This window comes from Heptranchias perlo, unplaced genomic scaffold (assembly GCF_035084215.1).
Source record: "Heptranchias perlo isolate sHepPer1 unplaced genomic scaffold, sHepPer1.hap1 HAP1_SCAFFOLD_1556, whole genome shotgun sequence".
Classification (NCBI taxonomy): domain Eukaryota; kingdom Metazoa; phylum Chordata; class Chondrichthyes; order Hexanchiformes; family Hexanchidae; genus Heptranchias; species Heptranchias perlo.
The window spans coordinates 1-20,056 of record NW_027138813.1 but is presented as its reverse complement, the minus strand read 5'-3'; the positions used below and the strand labels follow the sequence as shown (position 1 = coordinate 20,056).

Sequence of the window (20,056 nt, the reverse complement as noted above, 5' to 3'; positions counted from 1 at the left end):
AACCCTCAACGAAGGTACAAAGCTCCTTAGTATCCATCCTATCTGTGCCCCTCATAATTTTGTACACCTCAATCATGTCCCCCCTCAGCCTCCTCTGCTCCAAGGAAAACAAACCCAATCTTCCCAGTCTCTCTTCATAGCTGAAGCGCTCCAGCCCTGGTAACATCCTGGTGAATCTCCTCTGCACCCTCTCCAAAGCGATCACATCCTTCCTGTAGTGTGGCGACCAGAACTGCACACAGTACTCCAGCTGTGGCCTAACCAGTGTTTTATACAGCTCCATCATAACCTCCTTGCTCTTATATTCTATGCCTCGGCTAATAAAGGCAAGTATCCCATATGCCTTCTTTACCACCTTATCTACCTGTTCCGCCGCCTTCAGGGATCTGTGAACTTGCACACCAAGATCCCTCTGACCCTCTGTCTTGCCTAGGGTCTTCCCATTCATTGTGTATTCCCTTGCCTTGTTAGTCCCTCCAAAGTGCATCACCTCGCACTTTTCCGGGTTAAATTCCATTTGCCACTGTTCCGCCCATCTGACCAACCCATCTATATCGTCCTGCAGACTGAGGCTATCCTCCTCGCTATTTACCACCCTATCAATTTTTGTATCATCAGCGAACTTACTGATCATACCTTTTACATTCATATCCAAGTCGTTAATGTAGACCACAAACAGCAAGGGACCCAGCACCGATCCCCGACTGTCTCCAAATGTGACCAGACGGTGCGTCTCCAGATGTGACCATACAGTGCATCTCCAGATGTAGCCACACAAAGTGTCTCCAGATGTGACCACACAGAGTATCTCCAGATGTGACCACACAAAGTGTCTCCAGATGTGACCGCACAGTGTGTCTCCAGATGTGACCGCACGGTGTGTCTCCAGGTGTGACCGCACAGTGTGTCTCCAGATGTGACCGCACAGTGTGTCTCCAGATGTGACCGCACAGTGTGTCTCCAGGTGTGACCGCACAGTGTGTCACCAGATGTTACCGCACAGAGTGTCTCCAGATGTGACCGCAGAGTGTGTCTCCAGATGTGACCGCACAGTGTGTCTCCAGATGTGACCGCACAGTGTGTCTCCAGTTGTGACCGCACAGTGTGTCTCCAGATGTGACCACACAGTGTGTCCAGATGTGACCGCACAGTGTGTCTCCAGATGTGACCACATGGTGTGTCTCCAGATGTGACCACACAGTGTGTCCAGATGTTTCCCCTATTGTTATAAAGACTTTGAACTTGTCCGACGGGGGAGGGAACTGGGAACAATAACAGCTGCCTGATGATCAAATAAATCGGAGATGGGAGTAAAGGTCAGACCAAGGGAAGGAATAAGGGTCACATCAACAAACAGGGATCAGATAAAGTTACAGAACATAAATATAAAATAACTGTTCAAATAAAACGAGAGAAACGATGAGTAAAGATGAATTAAATTGCCTGTCCAGCAATGTGCACAACATCTGAAACAAAACCGGGGAATTGGAGGCAATAATTGATTGTGAGGAGTCGGATACAGTCGGGATTCTGAAACACGGCTCCGTAAAGGGCAGGACTGGCAGTTAAATATCACAGGATATCACGGATTTGGAAAGGACAGGGAAGGAAGGAGGGGGGTGGGGGAAGAGTATTAATTAAAGACAACAGAAGGGCAGGAGAAAAAAGGGACTGAAATAACATTAAGAGAGAAACAGAATCCATATGGATTGAGGGAAAGGATAAGAAGGGAGCGATCACATTAATAGGAACAGTCCACAGACCATCTAATAGTGAAGGGAAGTGGAGGATGAAATCTGTTGGTGAATCAATGAAATGTGTAAAAAAGATCAAATAATAATGATGGGCGATTTCATCCATCCCGAAATAAAGTGTCAAGAAGAGGGAGGTAAAGGGGAAAGAGGAACGGAGTTTTTACACTGTGGACTGGACTCCTTTCTGAACCAGTCGGTAAGAAGCCCAACAAGAGGGGAATCATTGCTGGATCTAGGAATGGGAAGTGAAGCAGAGCAGATAAGGAAGTGTTGTCGTACACTAATTCCATGGACAATAAAGGAGAGGATGACAAAAGGGAATAGGAAGAGATTCGGAAAGAAATCAAAAAAACTAATAGGGAAACAAAGAGGAACGAGGGACTTAAATTATCAAAGGATCACACCGAATGATAGAAACATCGTAACATAGACTGATAGAGCACAGAATGAGGCCATTCAGCCCATCGTTCCTAAGCCTGATCATTGAATGAGTTATTCAATTAGTCCCACTCCCCTGCCCTTTCCCTGTAACCCTGCACATTTTGAAATTGTGCCCTGTACACCCAAGTTCAAGTCATTAATATATATCAAGAAAAGCAGTGGTCCCAGCACCGACCCCTGGGGAACACCACTGTACCCCTCCCTCCAGTCCGAAAAACAACCGTTCACCACTACTCTCTGTTTCCTGTCACTGAGCCAATTCTGTATCCGTGCTCTCACTGCCCCTTTTATTCCATGGGCCTCAATTTTACTGACAATCCGATTTACTCAATCAAAACCCTTCCTCATTTTAAACACTGATATTAAATATAAAATATTTAGACTATCAAAAGAAATAGTAAAGCATTCTATAGACACATAAATCACAAAGAAAAATCAGGATAGGGATCGGGCCACTAAGGGATACACACGATAAACTCACAGGTAACGAGTGCGAAATGGCAGAAATATTGATTGTTACTTTGCCTCTGTGTTTCCCAGGGAGACTAACAAGGTGGGCAGGACATTAGAAGAGGAGATTGAAAAGAATATCAAGACAGTTAAGATAGAAAGCAAGGAGATAATGATAAACTCATCACAATTAGAGAGGATAAAAGTCCTGCTCGGGATAGATTGTATCACCGCTTATTAAAAGAAGTTAGGGAGGAGATAGCAGAGGCACTATTCCATATATAGAAAGGGCAATAGTGCCAGAGGACTGGTGGACAGCTCATGTGATTCCTATATTTAAAAAGGGAGATAGAACAAGTCCAGGGAACTATAGACCAGTTAGCTTAACGTCGGTGGTGGGAAAGGTAATGGGAGCTTTACTCAAAGATGGAATAGAAAAACATGTGGAAACTGAAAATCGAATAAAGAATAGTCAGCATGGATTTCGAAGGGAAGGTCCTGTGCAGAACCTTGGTCAGACAATGGTCGGAGTATTGTGAACAGTTCTGCTCTCCATCTTATAGTGCTGAGGTTCTACCTATCCCCGGTGTTGTGAAGGATGGGCCTGGCCACGCTGCCACGGAACGCTCCATCCAGTTGGACCGTTCCGCCCCACCTGTCCCTCGTCGAAAAGTTTATGCAAAAAAACACTTGCGACCACAAGGCGATCAGTAAGTGGTCCGCACGTAACGTCCTCGAGACCCTGCGGGAAAAGGAGACGATGGATCCTGTCAGTTGGTTCCCCAAGCAGACTGGCAATGTCATTTGGCAGAACGCCTCATCGCCAGAACTTTCAAACAAGCACCAAGACCTAGCTTGGCTGGTGGTGAGAAGGGCCCTTCCTGTCAGATCCTTCATGCACTCCCGGACTCTCAGCGCCATCGCACACTGTCCCCGAGGAGGCTGCGGTGGAGACGAGACCGTCACCCATCTCCTTCTGGAATGTACCTTTGCAAAGAAGGTCTGGAGAGAGATGCAGTGGTATCTGTCCAGGTTCGTCCCGAGCAGTTCTGTAACACAGGACTCTGTGCTCTACGGGCTGTTCCCGGGGACGCACACTGAGACGGACATCAAATGCTGCTGGAAGACCATCAACTGCTGCTGGACGCCCTTTGGTCTGCCCGAAACCTGCTGGTCTTCCAGTGCACGGAGCTGTCCTCGACCGAGTGTTGCAGACTGGCACATTCCAAGGTCCAGGACTACGTGCTGAGGGACGCACTGAGGATGGGTGCAGCCGCCGCAAAGGCTCTGTGGGGAAAGGCAACCATTTAGAGCCTTCCCGCCATTGTATACCGAGGGGCTGCAATCAGGGAAAAACCCCCCGGGCAGAATGTAAAATTCAAATTGCTGGAATGCACCTGCAATGAATCTGTAATGTACTTGTAATGAATCTGTAATCAATAATCTGTATTGAGTATAATGCAATGAGACACCCCAGAGTGTCATGAACTGTAATTATGTACAATGTGTTCATTGAACTGGACTTGATGTAACCTGCAAATTGTATAATCTGTACTGTGTACATTTGGAATGTGATATGACAACTGTAATGTATGTTTTGCTCCACATTTTATGAATAAAGTATATTTTTTGAAAAAAAATATAGAGGCACTGGAGAAGCTGCAAAAAAGATTCACGAGAATGTTACTGGAACTGAGAGGGTCCAACTATCAAGAAAGACTGAACAGGCTGGGGCTCTTTTCTCTGTAAAAGAGAAGACTGAGGGCTGACCTGATCGAGGTCTTTAAAATGATGAAGGGATTCAAAAGGTTAGATGGAGAGGAGATGTTTCCACTTGTGGGGGAGTACAAAACTAGGGCCATAAAATATAAGATAGTCACTAATAAATCCAATAAGGAATTCAGGAGAAACCTCTTTACCCAGAGAGAGGTCAGAATGTGGAACTCACTATCACAAGGAGTAGTTGAGGTGAATGGTATCGATGGTTTTAAGGGGAAGCTGGATAAACACATGAGGGAGAAAGGATAGAAGGATCTGCTGAAAGGGTGAGATGAAGTAGGGAGGGAGGAGGCTCGTGTGGAGCATAAACACCAGCATGGACCTGTCGGGCCGAATGGCCTGTTTCTGTGCTGGAAATTCTATGTAATTCTCGGCCAATCAGCTCACGCTGTGTAAATATATGAATGGAAAGTGACCAATGCAAGAACTTACTAAGAATCATGTGATGAAAGTCTGACGGGTTTGTCTGTTTAATACAAAGGAAGAGGGAGGCTGCTCACAGACCGACCGACAACAGGATTAATCTTCAAAAATCTCCTTTATTTCACGGCCGCAGTTTCAATTCATAAAAATCAGGAGCTGAGAAATCAGCGAATCAATGAGGGAAGTGACGAGTGTGAATAATAAAAGCACAGAGATTATCAATGGAATCTGAACACAGCGATTCCCAGGATTACTGGATGGAATGGGAATCTGTCCCACTGATCCCAAAGGGCAGCTTCACACCCAACCTGGGGACATTTTCCATTCAGGATCAAATTATTTAATTTCAATATTCTCCATTTTACTCTCCTGTAAATGCAGCCTCAGGACCTGCCCTCAGGATGTGCCCTCAGTTCCTGTCCTCAGGCATTGCACTCACAATGTGCCTGGGACCTGCCCTCCCAATGTCTGGTCCCCCTCCCGATGTCTGGCCCCACTCCCAATGTCTGGCCCCACTCCCAATGTCTGGCCCCACTTCCAATGTCTGGCCCCACTCCCAATGTCTGGCCCCACTCCCAATGTCTGGCCCCACTCCCAATGTCTGGCCCCACTCCCAATGTCTGGACCCTCTCCCAATGTCTGGACCCTCTCCCAATGTCTGGTCCCCCTCCCAATGTCTGGTCCCCCTCCCAATGTCTGACCCCTCTCCCAATGTCTGGTCCCCCTCCCAATGTCTGGACCCTCTCCCAATGTCTGGTCCCCCTCCAAATGTCTGGACCCTCTCCAAATGTCTGGCCCCTCTCCCAATGTCTGGTACCCCTCCCAATGTCTGGCCCCTCTCCCAATGTCTGGTACCCCTCCCAATGTCTGGATCCACTCCCAATGTCTGGTACCCCTCCCAATGTCTGGTACCCCTCCCAATGTCTGGTCCCCCTCCTAATGTCTGGTACCCCTCCCAATGTCTTGTCCCCCTCCCAATGACTGGCCTTATTCCCAATGTCTGGCCCCTCTCCCGATGTCTGGCCTCTCTCCCGATGTCTGGCCGCTCTCCCGATGTCTGGTCCCTCTCCCGATGTCTGGTCCCTCTCCCGATGTCTGGTCCCTCTCCCGATGTCTGGTCCCACTCCCAATGTCTGGCCCCTCTCCCAATGTCTGGTCCCCCGCCCAATGACTGGCCTTGCTCACAATGACTGGCCTTGCTCCCATTGTCTGGCCCCTCTCCCAATGATTGGCCCCTCTCCCAATGTCTGGCCCCTCTCTCAATGTCTGGACCCACTCCCATTGTCTGGCCCCTCTCCCAATGTCTGGCCCCTCTCCCAATGTCTGGCCCCTCTCCCAATGTATGGACCCTCTCCCAATGTCTGGCCCCACTCCCAGTTTCTGGCCCCACTCCCAGTTTCTGGTCCCCTCTCCCAGTGTTTGGCCCCACTCCCAGTGTCTGTTCCCCACTCCCAATGTCTGTTCCCCTCTCCCAATGTCTGGCCCTCTCCCAATGTCTGGCCCCTCTCCCAATCTCTGGACCCACTCCCAGTGTCTGGCCCCACTCCCAATGTCTGGCCCCTCTCAGCACCCCCGGTTGTGAGTGTGGGTGTTGCGGCTTTGTCCCTCTGCTCCCTGGCCCAGTGCAGTCGGGGGTCGGAGGGACCAAACACCAGTTAAATGTTGGAAGAGATTATCTTCACTGAACTTCACCCAACTGATCTTTCTTGAGATGGGATGTTCAGTGATGGAAAACTGCCCTCGCTCAGTCCCATTCTTCCCCCAGTCTTTGTTATTAACTTGGACACACATTTATACAGTTACACCATCTTGCTTTATCACTATTGCCGATTGTAGTTTTCACGGGGAAAGTTCGTTCCCACCAAGAATCTTTCGTATTAATGATCACATAAAGTGGAGAAATACAAATGATCAGAGAATGGGATTGTGGAGCCAGTCCTGAAACATTTTCTCCATTCTGCCTCTGACCCAGCAGAATATCACACCACTTCCACACTCAGGCATTTGAAATGGTTTAAAAGTGCTGAGCTTTGAATCACTTCTTTGCTCCATTCCTTCCATTCTTCAGTCTCTTTTCCAGATATTCCACTGCGGTTTGAACCCATTTCTCACTCGCTTTGATGCAAATTTTCACGTGACGTTTGTTTGTAAAACTGAAACAGAGGAATGAGATGTGATTATTGGAGCATTGCAGACACCAACTCCAAACCTTAGATTTAACCACACTCCGAATCTATACCTTTAAAAACTTACATAATGGCGGGAGTGGAGCAGCCAATTGTTCTCTTGTAGTTTGCAAGTCTTTTATGAGGAATACGAGTGGTCTTAAAACTCTCACAGCATTCGAATGTTACAATCCCATCTGGTGTGAGAGGGAGGAATGGAGACAGTTAAATACTGATGGATATCACTGCAGATTCTCACTGATAGGAACATTATTCTCCATTTATTTACACACAATTACACAGAAACAGGCCATTCGGCCCAACCACTGTTTATACTCCCCACGAGCCTCCTCCCTCCCTATTTCATCTCACCCTATCAGCATATCCTTCTATTCCTTTCTCCCTCATGTGTTGATCCAGATTCCCCTTCAATGTATCGATACCATTCGTCTCAAATACTCCTTGTGGTTCCCCATTCTAACCACTCTCTGGGCAAAGAATTTCTCCTCATTTCCTCATTGGATTTCGATCTTATCTTATATTAATGGCCCTTAGTCGTTGTCTCCCCCACAAGTTAAAATATCTTCACTACGTCCACCCTATCAAACCCTTTCATAATCTTAAAGACCTCGAGCAGGTCTCCCCTCGGTCTTCTCTTTTCTAGAGCAAAGAGCCCCAGCCTGTTCAATCTTTCCTGATAGGTATAACCTCTCAGTTCTGGTATTATCCAGTAAATCTTATTTGCACCTTCCCCGGTGTCTCGATATCCTTTCTATAATATGGAGACCAGAACTGTTCACAATACTCCAAGTGTGGTCTAAGAAGGTTCTATACAAGTTTAACATAACTTCTCTGCTTTTCAATTCTATCCCTCTAGAAATGAACCCCAGTGCTTGATTTGCCTTTTTATGGCCTTATTAACCTGTGTTACTACTTTTAGTGATTTGTGTATCAGTCCCCCTCGATCCCTTTGCTCCTCTATCCCATCTAGACTCTTATTATCCAAGGAGTATGTGACCTCCTGATTCCTCCTACCAAAATGCACCACCTCACACTTATCCATATTCAAATTCATTTGCCATTTCTGTGAGCCCCAATTTTAAGGTGGGTGCAGGAACAGGACCTGGGGGTGCACACACACAAATCTTTGATGGTGACAGGACAAGTTGAGAATGCTGTTAAAAAAGTACACATGACCCTGGGCTCTATCAATAGAGGCATAGAGTACAAAAACAAGGAGGTTATGTTAAACCTTTATAAAACACTGGTTAGGTCTCAGCTGGAGGATTGTGTTCAATTCTGGGCACCACAGTTTAGGAAGGATGACAAGGCCTTGGGGAGGGTGCAGAGGAGATTTACTGGAATGGTCCAGGGATGAGGGACTTCAGTTATGTGGAGAGACTGGAGAGGCTGGGATTGTTCTCCTGAGAGCAGAGAAGGTTAAGGGTAGACTTGATAGAGGTGATCAAAATACTGAGGGGTTTTGACAGAGTAGATTGGGAAAAAATGTTTTCACTGACAGGAGGGTCAGTAACCAGAGGACACAGATTCAGGATAATTGGCAAAAGAACCAGGGGGGAGATGAGGAGAATTTTTTTACTCAGTGAGTTGTTATGATCTGGAATTCACTGCCTGAAAGGGCGGTGGAAGCAGATTCAATAATAACTTTCAAAAGGGAATTGGATAAATCCTTGAAAAGGAAAAGTTTGCAGGACGATGAGGAAAGAGCATGGAGTGGCATTAATTGGATAGCTCTTTCAGAGAGCCAGCACAGGCCCGAGGGGCTGAATGGCCTCCTTCTGTGCTTCTATGATTGTAATTCCTGTTTCACACTCAGGAGCTTGCTTTGAACAGAGTGTGGAGAGTAATTACAGCTGAGGACTATTAAATACACAAGCAGTCGATAGAAACCTGCAGTGGGTTTGTCCCATGTTTTTGCAGAGTTTTGTTAATTGTCAGGTTGTAGTCGAATATTGAGAATAAGGACCCATCTCTTACCTGGTGCAGCAGCAGAATCCTGGATAGAGCAGATCATCAGTGAGCACAAAACAGCCGCCACCCACAGTGCTGTCTTCATCTTGTACTTTTCCCAAGTTGGAAGCTCTGAGTATTGGAGATTGAGTCTGAGGTAAGGAGTGAGCTGTTAACTCACGGTCACCATGGCTTTATATAGTGTGGAACTGCATAGAGTCAGTGATACAAAGGCTCCCTGGAACTTCCCCCTTCACCAACAATGAAAGTGTTCCCGTGTAATTGTCCCTCCATTCCCGTGTTCTCTGAAATGGGAAGTCCATGTCGTTCTCTGAATGGGAGTTCTTGGGTTGCACAGCACGGAATGAGTTGGAACATCCCCGGCCGGCCTTTCTTAGTACAGCTTCAGCTCATTTCCCTTCAGGCAATCTCACAATTTCCATGCCTGAGGGAAGGAGAAAACCTTGTGATAAGATTCAAGCTTCCTGAATGAGCCATTGTGCGGTCTGTACTCTCTGGGACACAGCTCTCAGCTGCTGCTGTCACGGATCAGGTTAATGGAGAGCAGGCAGTGAGCTCCTGAGTGTGAAACAGGAATTACAATCATAGAAACACAGGAGGTGGCCATTCGGGTCTCTCTGTTCCTGCACCCCCCGGGTCTCTCTGTCCCTGCACCCCCCGGGTCTCTCTGTCCCTGCACCCCCCGGGTCTCTCTGTTCCTGCTCCCCCGGGTCTCTCTGTTCCTGCACCCCCCGGGTCTCTCTGTCCCTGCACTCCCCGGGTCTCTCTGTTCCTGCACCCCCCGGTCTCTCTGTTCCTGCACCCCCCGGGTCTCTCTGTTCCTGCTCCCCCGGGTCTCTCTGTCCCTGCACCCCCCGGGTCTCTCTGTTCCTGCACCCCCCGGGTCTCTCTGTTCCTGCTCCCCCGGGTCTCTCTGTTCCTGCACCCCCCGGGTCTCTCTGTCCCTGCACCCCCCCGGGTCTCTCTGTTCCTGCACCCCCCCGGGTCTCTCTGTCCCTGCACCCCCCGGGTCTCTCTGTTCCTGCACCCCCCGGGTCTCTCTGTTCCTGCTCCCCCGGGTCTCTCTGTTCCTGCACCCCCCGGGTCTCTCTGTCCCTGCACCCCCCCGGGTCTCTCTGTTCCTGCACCCCCCGGGTCTCTCTGTCCCTGCACCCCCCGGGTCTCTCTGTTCCTGCACCCCCCGGGTCTCTCTGTCCCTGCACCCCCCGGGTCTCTCTGTTCCTGAACCCCACGGTCTCTCTGTCCCTGCACCCCCCGGGTCTCTCTGTCCCTGCACCCCCCGGGTCTCTCTGTCCCTGCACCCCCCCGGGTCTCTCTGTCCCTGCACCCCCCGGGTCTCTCTGTCCCTGCACTCCCCGGGTCTCTCTGTCCCTGCACCCCCCGGGTCTCTCTGTTCCTGCACCCCCCGGGTCTCTCTGTTCCTGCACCCCCCGGGTCTCTCTGTTCCGACCCCCCCCGGGTCTCTCTGTCCCTGCACCCCCCCGGGTCTCTCTGTCCCTGCACCCCCCGGGTCTCTCTGTTCCTGCACCCCCCGGGTCTCTCTGTCCCTGCACCCCCCGGGTCTCTCTGTCCCTGCACCCACCGGGTCTCTCTGTCCCTGCACCCCCCGGGTCTCTCTGTCCCTGCACCCCCCGGGTCTCTCTGTCCCTGCACCCCCCGGGTCTCTCTGTCCCTGCACCCCCCGGGTCTCTCTGTTCCGACCCCCCCGGGTCTCTCTGTTCCTGCACCCCCCCGGGTCTCTCTGTCCCTGCACCCCCCGGGTCTCTCTGTTCCTGCACCCCCCGGGTCTCTCTGTCCCTGCACCCCCCGGGTCTCTCTGTCCCTGCACCCCCCGGGTCTCTCTGTTCCTGCACCCCCCGGGTCTCTCTGTTCCGACCCCCCCGGGTCTCTCTGTTCCTGCACCCCCCGGGTCTCTCTGTTCCGACCCCCCGGGTCTCTCTGTTCCGACCCCCCCCCGGGTCTCTCTGTCCCTGCACCCCCCGGGTCTCTCTGTTCCTGCACCCCCCGGGTCTCTCTGTCCCTGCACCCCCCGGGTCTCTCTGTCCCTGCACGCCCCGGGTCTCTCTGTTCCGACCCCCCCGGGTCTCTCTGTCCCTGCACCCCCCGGGTCTCTCTGTCCCTGCACCCCCCGGGTCTCTCTGTCCCTGCACCCCCCGGGTCTCTCTGTTCCTGCACCCCCCGGGTCTCTCTGTCCCTGCACCCCCCCCGAGTCTCTCTGTCCCTGCACCCCCGGGTCTCTCTGTCCCTGCACCCCCCGGGTCTCTCTGTTCCTGCACCCCCCGGGTCTCTCTGTTCCTGCACCCCCCGGGTCTCTCTGTTCCTGCACCCCCCGGGTCTCTCTGTTCCGACCCCCCCCCGGGTCTCTCTGTCCCTGCACCCCCCCGGGTCTCTCTGTCCCTGCACCCCCCGGGTCTCTCTGTTCCTGCACCCCCCGGGTCTCTCTGTCCCTGCACCCCCCGGGTCTCTCTGTCCCTGCACCCCCCGGGTCTCTCTGTCCCTGCACCCCCCGGGTCTCTCTGTCCCTGCACCCCCCGGGTCTCTCTGTCCCTGCACCCCCCGGGTCTCTCTGTCCCTGCACCCCCCGGGTCTCTCTGTTCCGACCCCCCCGGGTCTCTCTGTTCCTGCACCCCCCCGGGTCTCTCTGTCCCTGCACCCCCCGGGTCTCTCTGTTCCTGCACCCCCCGGGTCTCTCTGTTCCGACCCCCCCGGGTCTCTCTGTCCCTGCACCCCCCGGGTCTCTCTGTTCCTGCACCCCCCGGGTCTCTCTGTCCCTGCACCCCCCGGGTCTCTCTGTCCCTGCACCCCCCGGGTCTCTCTGTTCCTGCACCCCCCGGGTCTCTCTGTTCCGACCCCCCCGGGTCTCTCTGTTCCTGCACCCCCCGGGTCTCTCTGTTCCGACCCCCCGGGTCTCTCTGTTCCGACCCCCCCGGGTCTCTCTGTCCCTGCACCCCCCGGGTCTCTCTGTCCCTGCACCCCCCGGGTCTCTCTGTTCCGACCCCCCCGGGTCTCTCTGTTCCTGCACCCCCCGGGTCTCTCTGTTCCGACCCCCCGGGTCTCTCTGTTCCGACCCCCCCCCGGGTCTCTCTGTCCCTGCACCCCCCGGGTATCTCTGTTCCGACCCCCCCCCGGGTCTCTCTGTCCCTGCACCCCCCGGGTCTCTCTGTTCCGACCCCCCGGGTCTCTCTGTCCCTGCACCCCCCGGGTCTCTCTGTCCCTGCAACCCCGGGTCTCTCTGTCCCTGCACCCCCCGGGTCTCTCTGTTCCTGCACCCCCCAGGTCTCTCTGTTCCGACCCCCCCGGGTCTCTCTGTCCCTGCACCCCCCGGGTCTCTCTGTCCCTGCACCCCCGGGTCTCTCTGTCCCTGCACCCCCCGGGTCTCTCTGTTCCTGCACCCCCCGGGTCTCTCTGTCCCTGCACCCCCCCCGAGTCTCTCTGTCCCTGCACCCCCCGGGTCTCTCTGTCCCTGCACCCCCCGGGTCTCTCTGTCCCTGCACCCCCCGGGTCTCTCTGTCCCTGCACCCCCCGGGTCTCTCTGTTCCTGCACCCCCCGGGTCTCTCTGTTCCTGCACCCCCCGGGTCTCTCTGTCCCTGCACCCCCCGGGTCTCTCTGTCCCTGCACCCCCCGGGTCTCTCTGTTCCGACCCCCCCGGGTCTCTCTGTTCCTGCACCCCCCCGGGTCTCTCTGTCCCTGCACCCCCCGGGTCTCTCTGTTCCTGCACCCCCCGGGTCTCTCTGTTCCGACCCCCCCGGGTCTCTCTGTCCCTGCACCCCCCGGGTCTCTCTGTCCCTGCACCCCCCGGGTCTCTCTGTCCCTGCACCCCCCGGGTCTCTCTGTTCCTGCACCCCCCGGGTCTCTCTGTTCCTGCACCCCCCGGGTCTCTCTGTCCCTGCACCCCCCGGGTCTCTCTGTCCCTGCACCCCCCGGGTCTCTCTGTCCCTGCACCCCCCGGGTCTCTCTGTTCCTGCACCCCCCGGGTCTCTCTGTTCCTGCACCCCCCGGGTCTCTCTGTTCCTGCACACCCCGGGTCTCTCTGTTCCTGCTCCCCCCGGGTCGCTCTGTTCCGCCCCCCCGGGTCTCTCTGTTCCGCCCCCCCGGGTCTCTCTGTTCCTGCTCCCCCCGGGTCGCTCTGTTCCGCCCCCCCGGGTCTCTCTGTCCCTGCACCCCCCGGGTCTCTCTGTTCCTGCTCCCCCCGGGTCGCTCTGTTCCGCCCCCCCGGGTCTCTCTGTTCCGCCCCCCCGGGTCTCTCTGTTCCTGCTCCCCCCGGGTCGCTCTGTTCCGACCCCCCGGGTCTCTCTGTTCCGACCCCCCCCCGGGTCTCTCTGTCCCTGCACCCCCCCCGAGTCTCTCTGTCCCTGCACCCCCCGGGTCTCTCTGTCCCTGCACCCCCCGGGTCTCTCTGTCCCTGCACCCCCCGGGTCTCTCTGTTCCGACCCCCCGGGTCTCTCTGTCCCTGCACCCCCCGGGTCTCTCTGTTCCGACCCCCCGGGTCTCTCTGTCCCTGCACCCCCCGGGTCTCTCTGTCCCTGCACCCCCCGGGTCTCTCTGTTCCGACCCCCCCGGGTCTCTCTGTTCCGACCCCCCCGGGTCTCTCTGTTCCGACCCCCCCGGGTCTCTCTGTCCCTGCACCCCCCGGGTCTCTCTGTCCCTGCACCCCCTGGGTCTCTCTGTCCCTGCACCCCCCGGGTCTCTCTGTCCCTGCATCCCCCGGGTCTCTCTGTCCCTGCACCCCCTGGGTCTCTCTGTTCCGACCCCCCGGGTCTCTCTGTACCGACCCCCCGGGTCTCTCTGTCCCTGCACCCCCCGTGTCTCTCTGTTCCTGCACCCCCTTTAAAATTGCCCCATTTTGTTTATATTGCCTCTTCTCAATCTTCCTACTGAAATGCATTACTTTGCACTTCTCAGTCTTAAATTTCATCGGCCATGTGTCTGCCTCTTTCAACAATCTCTCTCTGTCCTCCTGAAATCTGTTACTATCCTCCTCACTGTTTACAACATTTTGAAACTTTCTGTCTTTTGCAAACTTTGAAGTTATGCCCTGTTTCCCCAAGTTCAGGTCATTAATATAAAACGAGCAGTGGTCCCAATACTGACCCCTGGGGAACACCACTGTAAACTTCCCTCCAGTCTGTAAAACAACCGTTCACCACTGCTCTCTGCTTTCTGTCCCTTCGACAATTCTGTACCCACCCTGCTCCTGTCCCTTTAATCCCATTGGCTTCAATTTTGCCAACAAGTCGACTATGTCCAACAAGTCACTTCATTAAACGCCTTTTGAAAGTCCATATACACAGCATCCACCGCACTACCCTCATCAACCCTCTCGTTATTTCATTGAAGAACTCAATCAGGTTTACCAGAAACCATTTGCCTTTCACAAATCCATGCTGACTTTCATTTATTAACTCTTGTTCTTCCAAGTGCCAATTAATTTTGGCCCAGATTATTGTCTCTCGAAGTTTCCCCAACACTGACGTTAGACTGACTGGCCTGTAATTGCTGGGTTTATCCCTCTCCCCTTTTTTGAACAGGGATGTACCATTTGCAATCCTCCAGTCCTCTGGCATCATTCCCATATCTAAGGAGGATTGGAAGATTGTGCCCAGAGCCTCTGGAATTTCCACCCTTACTTCCCTCAGTAACCGAGGATGCATCCCATCTGGATCAGGTGACTTTTCGACCCTGAGTGCTGCCGACCTTTGAAGTCCCTCCCTCGATATCGATTTTGATCTGATCTAATTCCTCTCCTCACTCCTCCTTCACTGTGATATTTGCAGCATCCTCTTCTGGAGTGAAGGCCGATGTAAAATATTCATTCAGTCCCTCAGCCATTCCCTCTGCCTCCACCATAAGATCACCTCTTTTGGCCCGAATCGGCCCCACCCTTTCATTTGACGACCCTTTTACTCTTTATATGTTTATAAAAGACTTTAGTGTTCCCTTTTATGTTAGCCGCTAATCTATTCTCATTCTCTCTCTTTGCCCCTCATATTCCCTTTTCTCAATCTCCTCTGTACTTTCTGTATTCAGCCTGATTCTCTCCTGTATTATGAACCTGTTGTTTATCATAAGCTTCCTTTTCCTGTTTCATTTTAATCTCTATTTCTTTCATCATCCAGGGAGCTCGAACTTTGGATGCCCTTCCTTTCCCCCTCATGGGAATGTGTCTACTCTGTACCCAAACTATCTCCTCCTTGAAGGCCTCCCATTGCTCATTGACTGTTCCACCTGACAATCTTTGTTTCCAATCCACCTGGGCCAGATCCCTTCCAACTCACTGAAATCAGCCCTCCTCCAGTTGAGTATTTCAAGTAATGGAGGAAACACAGCAGCCAATTTGCTCAAAGCAAGGTCCCACAATCAGAACTGAGATAATGGCCCAGTAATCAATTTTAGTGATGTTGGTTGAGGGATAAATATTGGCCAGGACATCGGGGAGAACTCTCGTGCTATTCTTCGAAATAACACCATGGAATCTTTTACGACACGTGAGAGGGCCGATATGGTCTCAGTGTAAAGACTCATCTGAAAGACGGCACCTCCGACAGTGCAGCAAACCCTCAGTACTGCACTGGAGAGTCGGCCGAGATTCTGTGCTCAAGTCCCTGGAGTGGGGTTTGAACCCACGACCTTCTGACTCAGAGGTGAGAGTGTCCCCAACTGAGTCATGGTGAGCAAGTAAACAAGAGTTATTGATAACATACAGGTTCCAACATGCAAACATCGCACTGCACACGTCACACTGCACACGTCACACTGCACGCGTCACACTGCACATGTCAAACGGCACAGGTCACACTGCACGCGTCACACTGCACACGTCACACGTCACACTGCACGCGTCACACTGCACACGTCACACTGCACACTGCACACGTCACACTGCACACGTCACACTGCACACTGCACGCGTCACACTGCACACGTCACACTGCACACTGCACACGTCACACTGCACACGTCACACTGCACACGTCACACGTCACACTGCACACGTCACACTGAAGAAGTAACGGATTGTATTAGATTAAAAGAAGAGGCCTATAATGCTGCAAAGACGAGTAACAAGCCTGGGGATTGGGAGAGTTTTAGAAACCAGCAAAGGATGTCCAAAAAATTGATAAAAATGGAGAAAATAGAACATGAGAGTAAACTAGCAAGAAATATAAAACGGGATTGCAAGTGTTCCACAAGTCTGTAAAAAGGAAGAGAGCAGCAAAAGTAAACGTTGGTCCCTTCGAGGCTGAGACAGGAGAAATTATAATGGGGAATCAGGAAATGGCAGATACGTTAAACAAATATTTTGAATCTGTCTTCACAGTAGAAGACACAAAAAACACACCAGAAATAGTGGGGAACCAAGGGGGAAATGAGAGGGAGAAACTTAAAGTAATTATCAGAAGAGAAAAAGTACTTGAGAGACTAAAAGCCGATAAATCCCCTGGACCTGATTCGAGGGTTTGAAAAGAGGAGGCTGCAGAGATAGTGATCTTCCAAAATTCTCCAGATTCTAGAACGGTCCCAGGGATTGGAAGGCAGCAAATGTTACCCCGTTATTCAAGAAAGGAGAGAGAGAGAAAACAGGGAACGACAGGCCAGTTAGCCTGACATCAGTCGTCGGGAAAATGCTGGAATCCATTATTAAGGAAGTGGTAACAGGGCACTTAGAAAATCATAATATGATTAGGCAGAGTCAACATGGTTTTATGACAGGGAAATCGTGTTTGACAAATTTATGAGAGTTTTTTGAGGATGTAACTAGCAGGGTCGATAAAGGGGAACCAGTGGATGGAGTATATTTGGATTTTCAAAAGGCATTCGATAAGGTGCCACATAAAAGGTTGTTACCCAAGATAAGGACGGATGGGACTGGGGGTAATATATTAGCATGGATTGAGGATTGGTTCATGGACAGGAAACAGAGAGTGGGGATAAACGGGTCATTCTCAGGTTGGCAGGCTGGAACGAGTGGGGTGAGACAGGGATCAGTGCTTGGGCCTCAGCTATTTACAATCGATATTAATGACTGAGATAAAGGGACTGAGTGTAATGGATCCAAGTTTGGTGATGATACAAAGCTAGGTGGGAAAGTGAGCTGTGAGGAGGACACAAAGAGTCTGCAAAGGGATATAGAGGGGGTGCAATGAAGGTTCACTAGATTAATTCCTGGATGAGAGGGTTGTCCTATGAGGAGAGATTGAGTAGAATGGGCCTCTACTCTCTGGAGTTTAGAAGAATGAGAGGTGATCTCATATAAGATTCTGAGGGGGCGTGACAGGGTCGATGCTGAGAGATTGTTCCCCTGGTTGCAGAGTCTAGAATTAGGGGTCATAATCTCAGGATAAGGAGTCGGACATTTAAGACTGAGATGAGGAGGAATTTCTTCACTCAGAGGGTTGTGAATCTTTGGAATTCTCAACCCCAGAGGGCTGTGGATGATGAGTCATTGAGTATATTCAAGGCTGAGATCGATAGATTTTTGGACTCTCGGGGAATCGAGGGATATGGGGATCGGGGGGGAAAGTGGAGTTGAGGTCGAAGATCAGCCATGATCTGATTGAATGGTGGAGCAGGCTCACTCACTCCCCCACTCACTCCCTCCCCCACTCACTCTCTCCCCCACTCACTCTCTCCCCCACTCACTCTCTCCCCCACTCACTCTCTCCCCCACTCACTCTCTCCCTCACTCACTCTCTCCCCCACTCACTCTCTCCCCCACTCACTCTCTCCCCCACTCACTCTCTCCCCCACTCACTCTCTCCCCCACTCACTCTCTCCCCCACTCACTCTCTCCCCCACTCACTCTCTCCCTCACTCACTCTCTCCCCCACTCACTCTCTCCCTCACTCACTCTCTCCCCCACTCACTCTCTCCCCCACTCACTCTCTCCCCCACTCACTCTCTCCCTCACTCACTCTCTCCCCCACTCACTCTCTCCCCCACTCACTCTCTCCCTCACTCACTCTCTCCCCCACTCACTCTCTCCCTCACTCACTCTCTCCCCCACTCACTCTCTCCCCCACTCACTCTCTCCCCCACTCACACTCTCCCCCACTCACACTCTCCCCCACTCACTCACTCCCCCACTCACTCTCTCCCCCACTCACTCTCTCCCTCACTCACTCTCTCCCCCACTCACACTCTCCCTCACTCACTCTCTCCCTCACTCACTCTCTCCCTCACTCACTCTCTCCCCCACTCACTCACTCCCCACTCACTCTCTCCCTCACTCACTCTCTCCCCCACTCACTCTCTCCCCCACTCACTCTCTCCCCCACTCACTCTCTCCCCCACTCACTCTCTCCCCCACTCACTCTCTCCCCCACTCACTCTCTCCCCCACTCACTCTCTCCCTCACTCACTCTCTCCCTCACTCACTCTCTCCCCCACTCACTCTCTCCCCCACTCACTCTCTCCCCCACTCACTCTCTCCCTCACTCACTCTCTCCCCCACTCACACTCTCCCCCACTCACTCTCTCCCTCACTCACTCTCTCCCCCACTCACTCTCTCCACCACTCACTCTGTTGATCCAGTCTGCACTGTGACTCTGTGACAGTAATACTCTTTGTGTTGGGTTTATGTTGAGACTGGGTCGTTAGTATTTTCTCCCCAGCTCTCTGACTCGATCAGACAGCTGCTCCCCCTCCCCCTCCCCAGGGTGAATCTGAACCCATTCCTTCCTCGGCCTCCTCATCTCAGTCTTGTGTCTTTGGACTTTTTCTGTGGGTCTTATGGTGTTCCTGTTCCCCATATTCCGTCCTTTCCCTTCCTCCGTCACTGGGATACAGTTCCAGGGGACTGGAACCTTCTGACACATCCCTCAAGTCTTCATTCTTCAGGCAAGAGCCAGGGCAAAGTGTTGGCAGGATGTTCAACTGTGGGGGCATCACAGGGGAGCCCAGACCAGTCCTCACTCGGAGTCGGCATGTGTTCACCTTCCAGCAGCAATCACTGGACAGGGACCGCGGAGTGAGAACCGGGAGACCCAATCCCGGTCCCAATCCCGGTCCCAATCCCCGTCCTAATCCCAACCCAATCCCGGTCCCAATCCCCACCCAATCCCGGTCCCAATCCGCATCCCAATCCCGGTCCCAATCCCTGACCCAATCCGGTCCCAATCCCGGTCACATCCCCAGTCCCAATCCCGTTCCCAATCCCGGCCCCAATCCCGGTCCTAATCCCAGTACCAATCCCAGTCACAATACCAGTCCCAATCCTGACCCAATCCCGGTCCCAAGCCCCGACTTAATCCCGCTCCCAATGCTGGCCACAATCCAGTCCCAATCCCGGTCCCAATCCCGGTCCCAATCCCCACCCAATCCCGGTCCCAATCCGCATCCCAATCCCGGTCCCAATCCCTGACCCAATCCCGGTCCCAATCCCGGTCACATCCCCAGTCCCAATCCCGGTCCCAATCCCGGCCCCAATCCCGGTCCTAATCCCAGTACCAATCCCAGTCACAATACCAGTCCCAATCCTGACCCAATCCCGGTCCCAAGCCCCGACCTAATCCCGCTCCCAATGCTGGCCACAATCCCAGTCCCAATCCCTGTCCCAATCCCGGTCCCAATCACAGTCCCAATCCCAGTCCCAATCCCTGTCCCAATCCTGGCCCCAATCCCAGTCCCAATCCCAGTCCCAATCCCGGTCCCAATCCCTGTCCCAATCCCGGTCCCAATCACAGTCCCAATCACAGTCCCAATCCCTGTCCCAATCCCGGTCCCAATCCCAGTCCCAATCCCAGTCCCAATCCCGGAGCCCGACTGCCTGTGCTTTCTGCCTGGTTACACTTTGAACCCGGTTCCCTGACTTTAATATTTTCCACACTGGACCAGAGGGAGCAGGTGAGTGGAATGAGCTGTAATAGTGAAATCAGGAAGTCACACAATTCCACAAACTTTCCTTGGGAACTGCGCCTCCTAATATTATTCATCAGTCTCTGAGAAAAGACCATGTGGAACTTTCCAGGGAACGGGAAGTTGTGGAGATGGCAGAGTTCCAGAATCAGCAGCGAGTCTCTGGGCAATGGGCAGCAAACAGGGGCATCGATCG

General features: G+C 53.0%; 1 protein-coding gene across 1 annotated transcript; it reads right to left on the bottom strand.

The window, feature by feature from the left end:
* Positions 1-6,327: 6,327 nt before the first annotated feature.
* Positions 6,328-9,166, bottom strand: LOC137309247 (eotaxin-like). The gene is made up of 3 exons (XM_067977507.1): positions 9,011-9,166; positions 7,101-7,209; positions 6,328-7,000 (listed from the first exon to the last, which is right to left on the bottom strand). The coding sequence occupies exons 1-3, from the start codon at positions 9,087-9,089 to the stop codon at positions 6,883-6,885; spliced, it is 306 nt and encodes a 101-aa protein (XP_067833608.1). The 5' UTR covers positions 9,090-9,166; the 3' UTR covers positions 6,328-6,882.
* Positions 9,167-20,056: the final 10,890 nt, after the last annotated feature.

Bases quoted from the DNA above. Each gene is read 5' to 3' on its own strand.
- LOC137309247 (XM_067977507.1), bottom strand. From the start codon at position 9,089: ATGAAGACAGCACTGTGGGTGGCGGCTGTTTTGTGCTCACTGATGATC. The intron at 7,210-9,010 runs GTAAGAGATGGG...CTCTCACACCAG, and splicing joins GGATTCTGCTGCTGCACCAG to ATGGGATTGTAACATTCGAA. The intron at 7,001-7,100 runs GTAAGTTTTTAA...CCTCTGTTTCAG, and splicing joins TGCTCCACTCCCGCCATTAT to TTTTACAAACAAACGTCACG.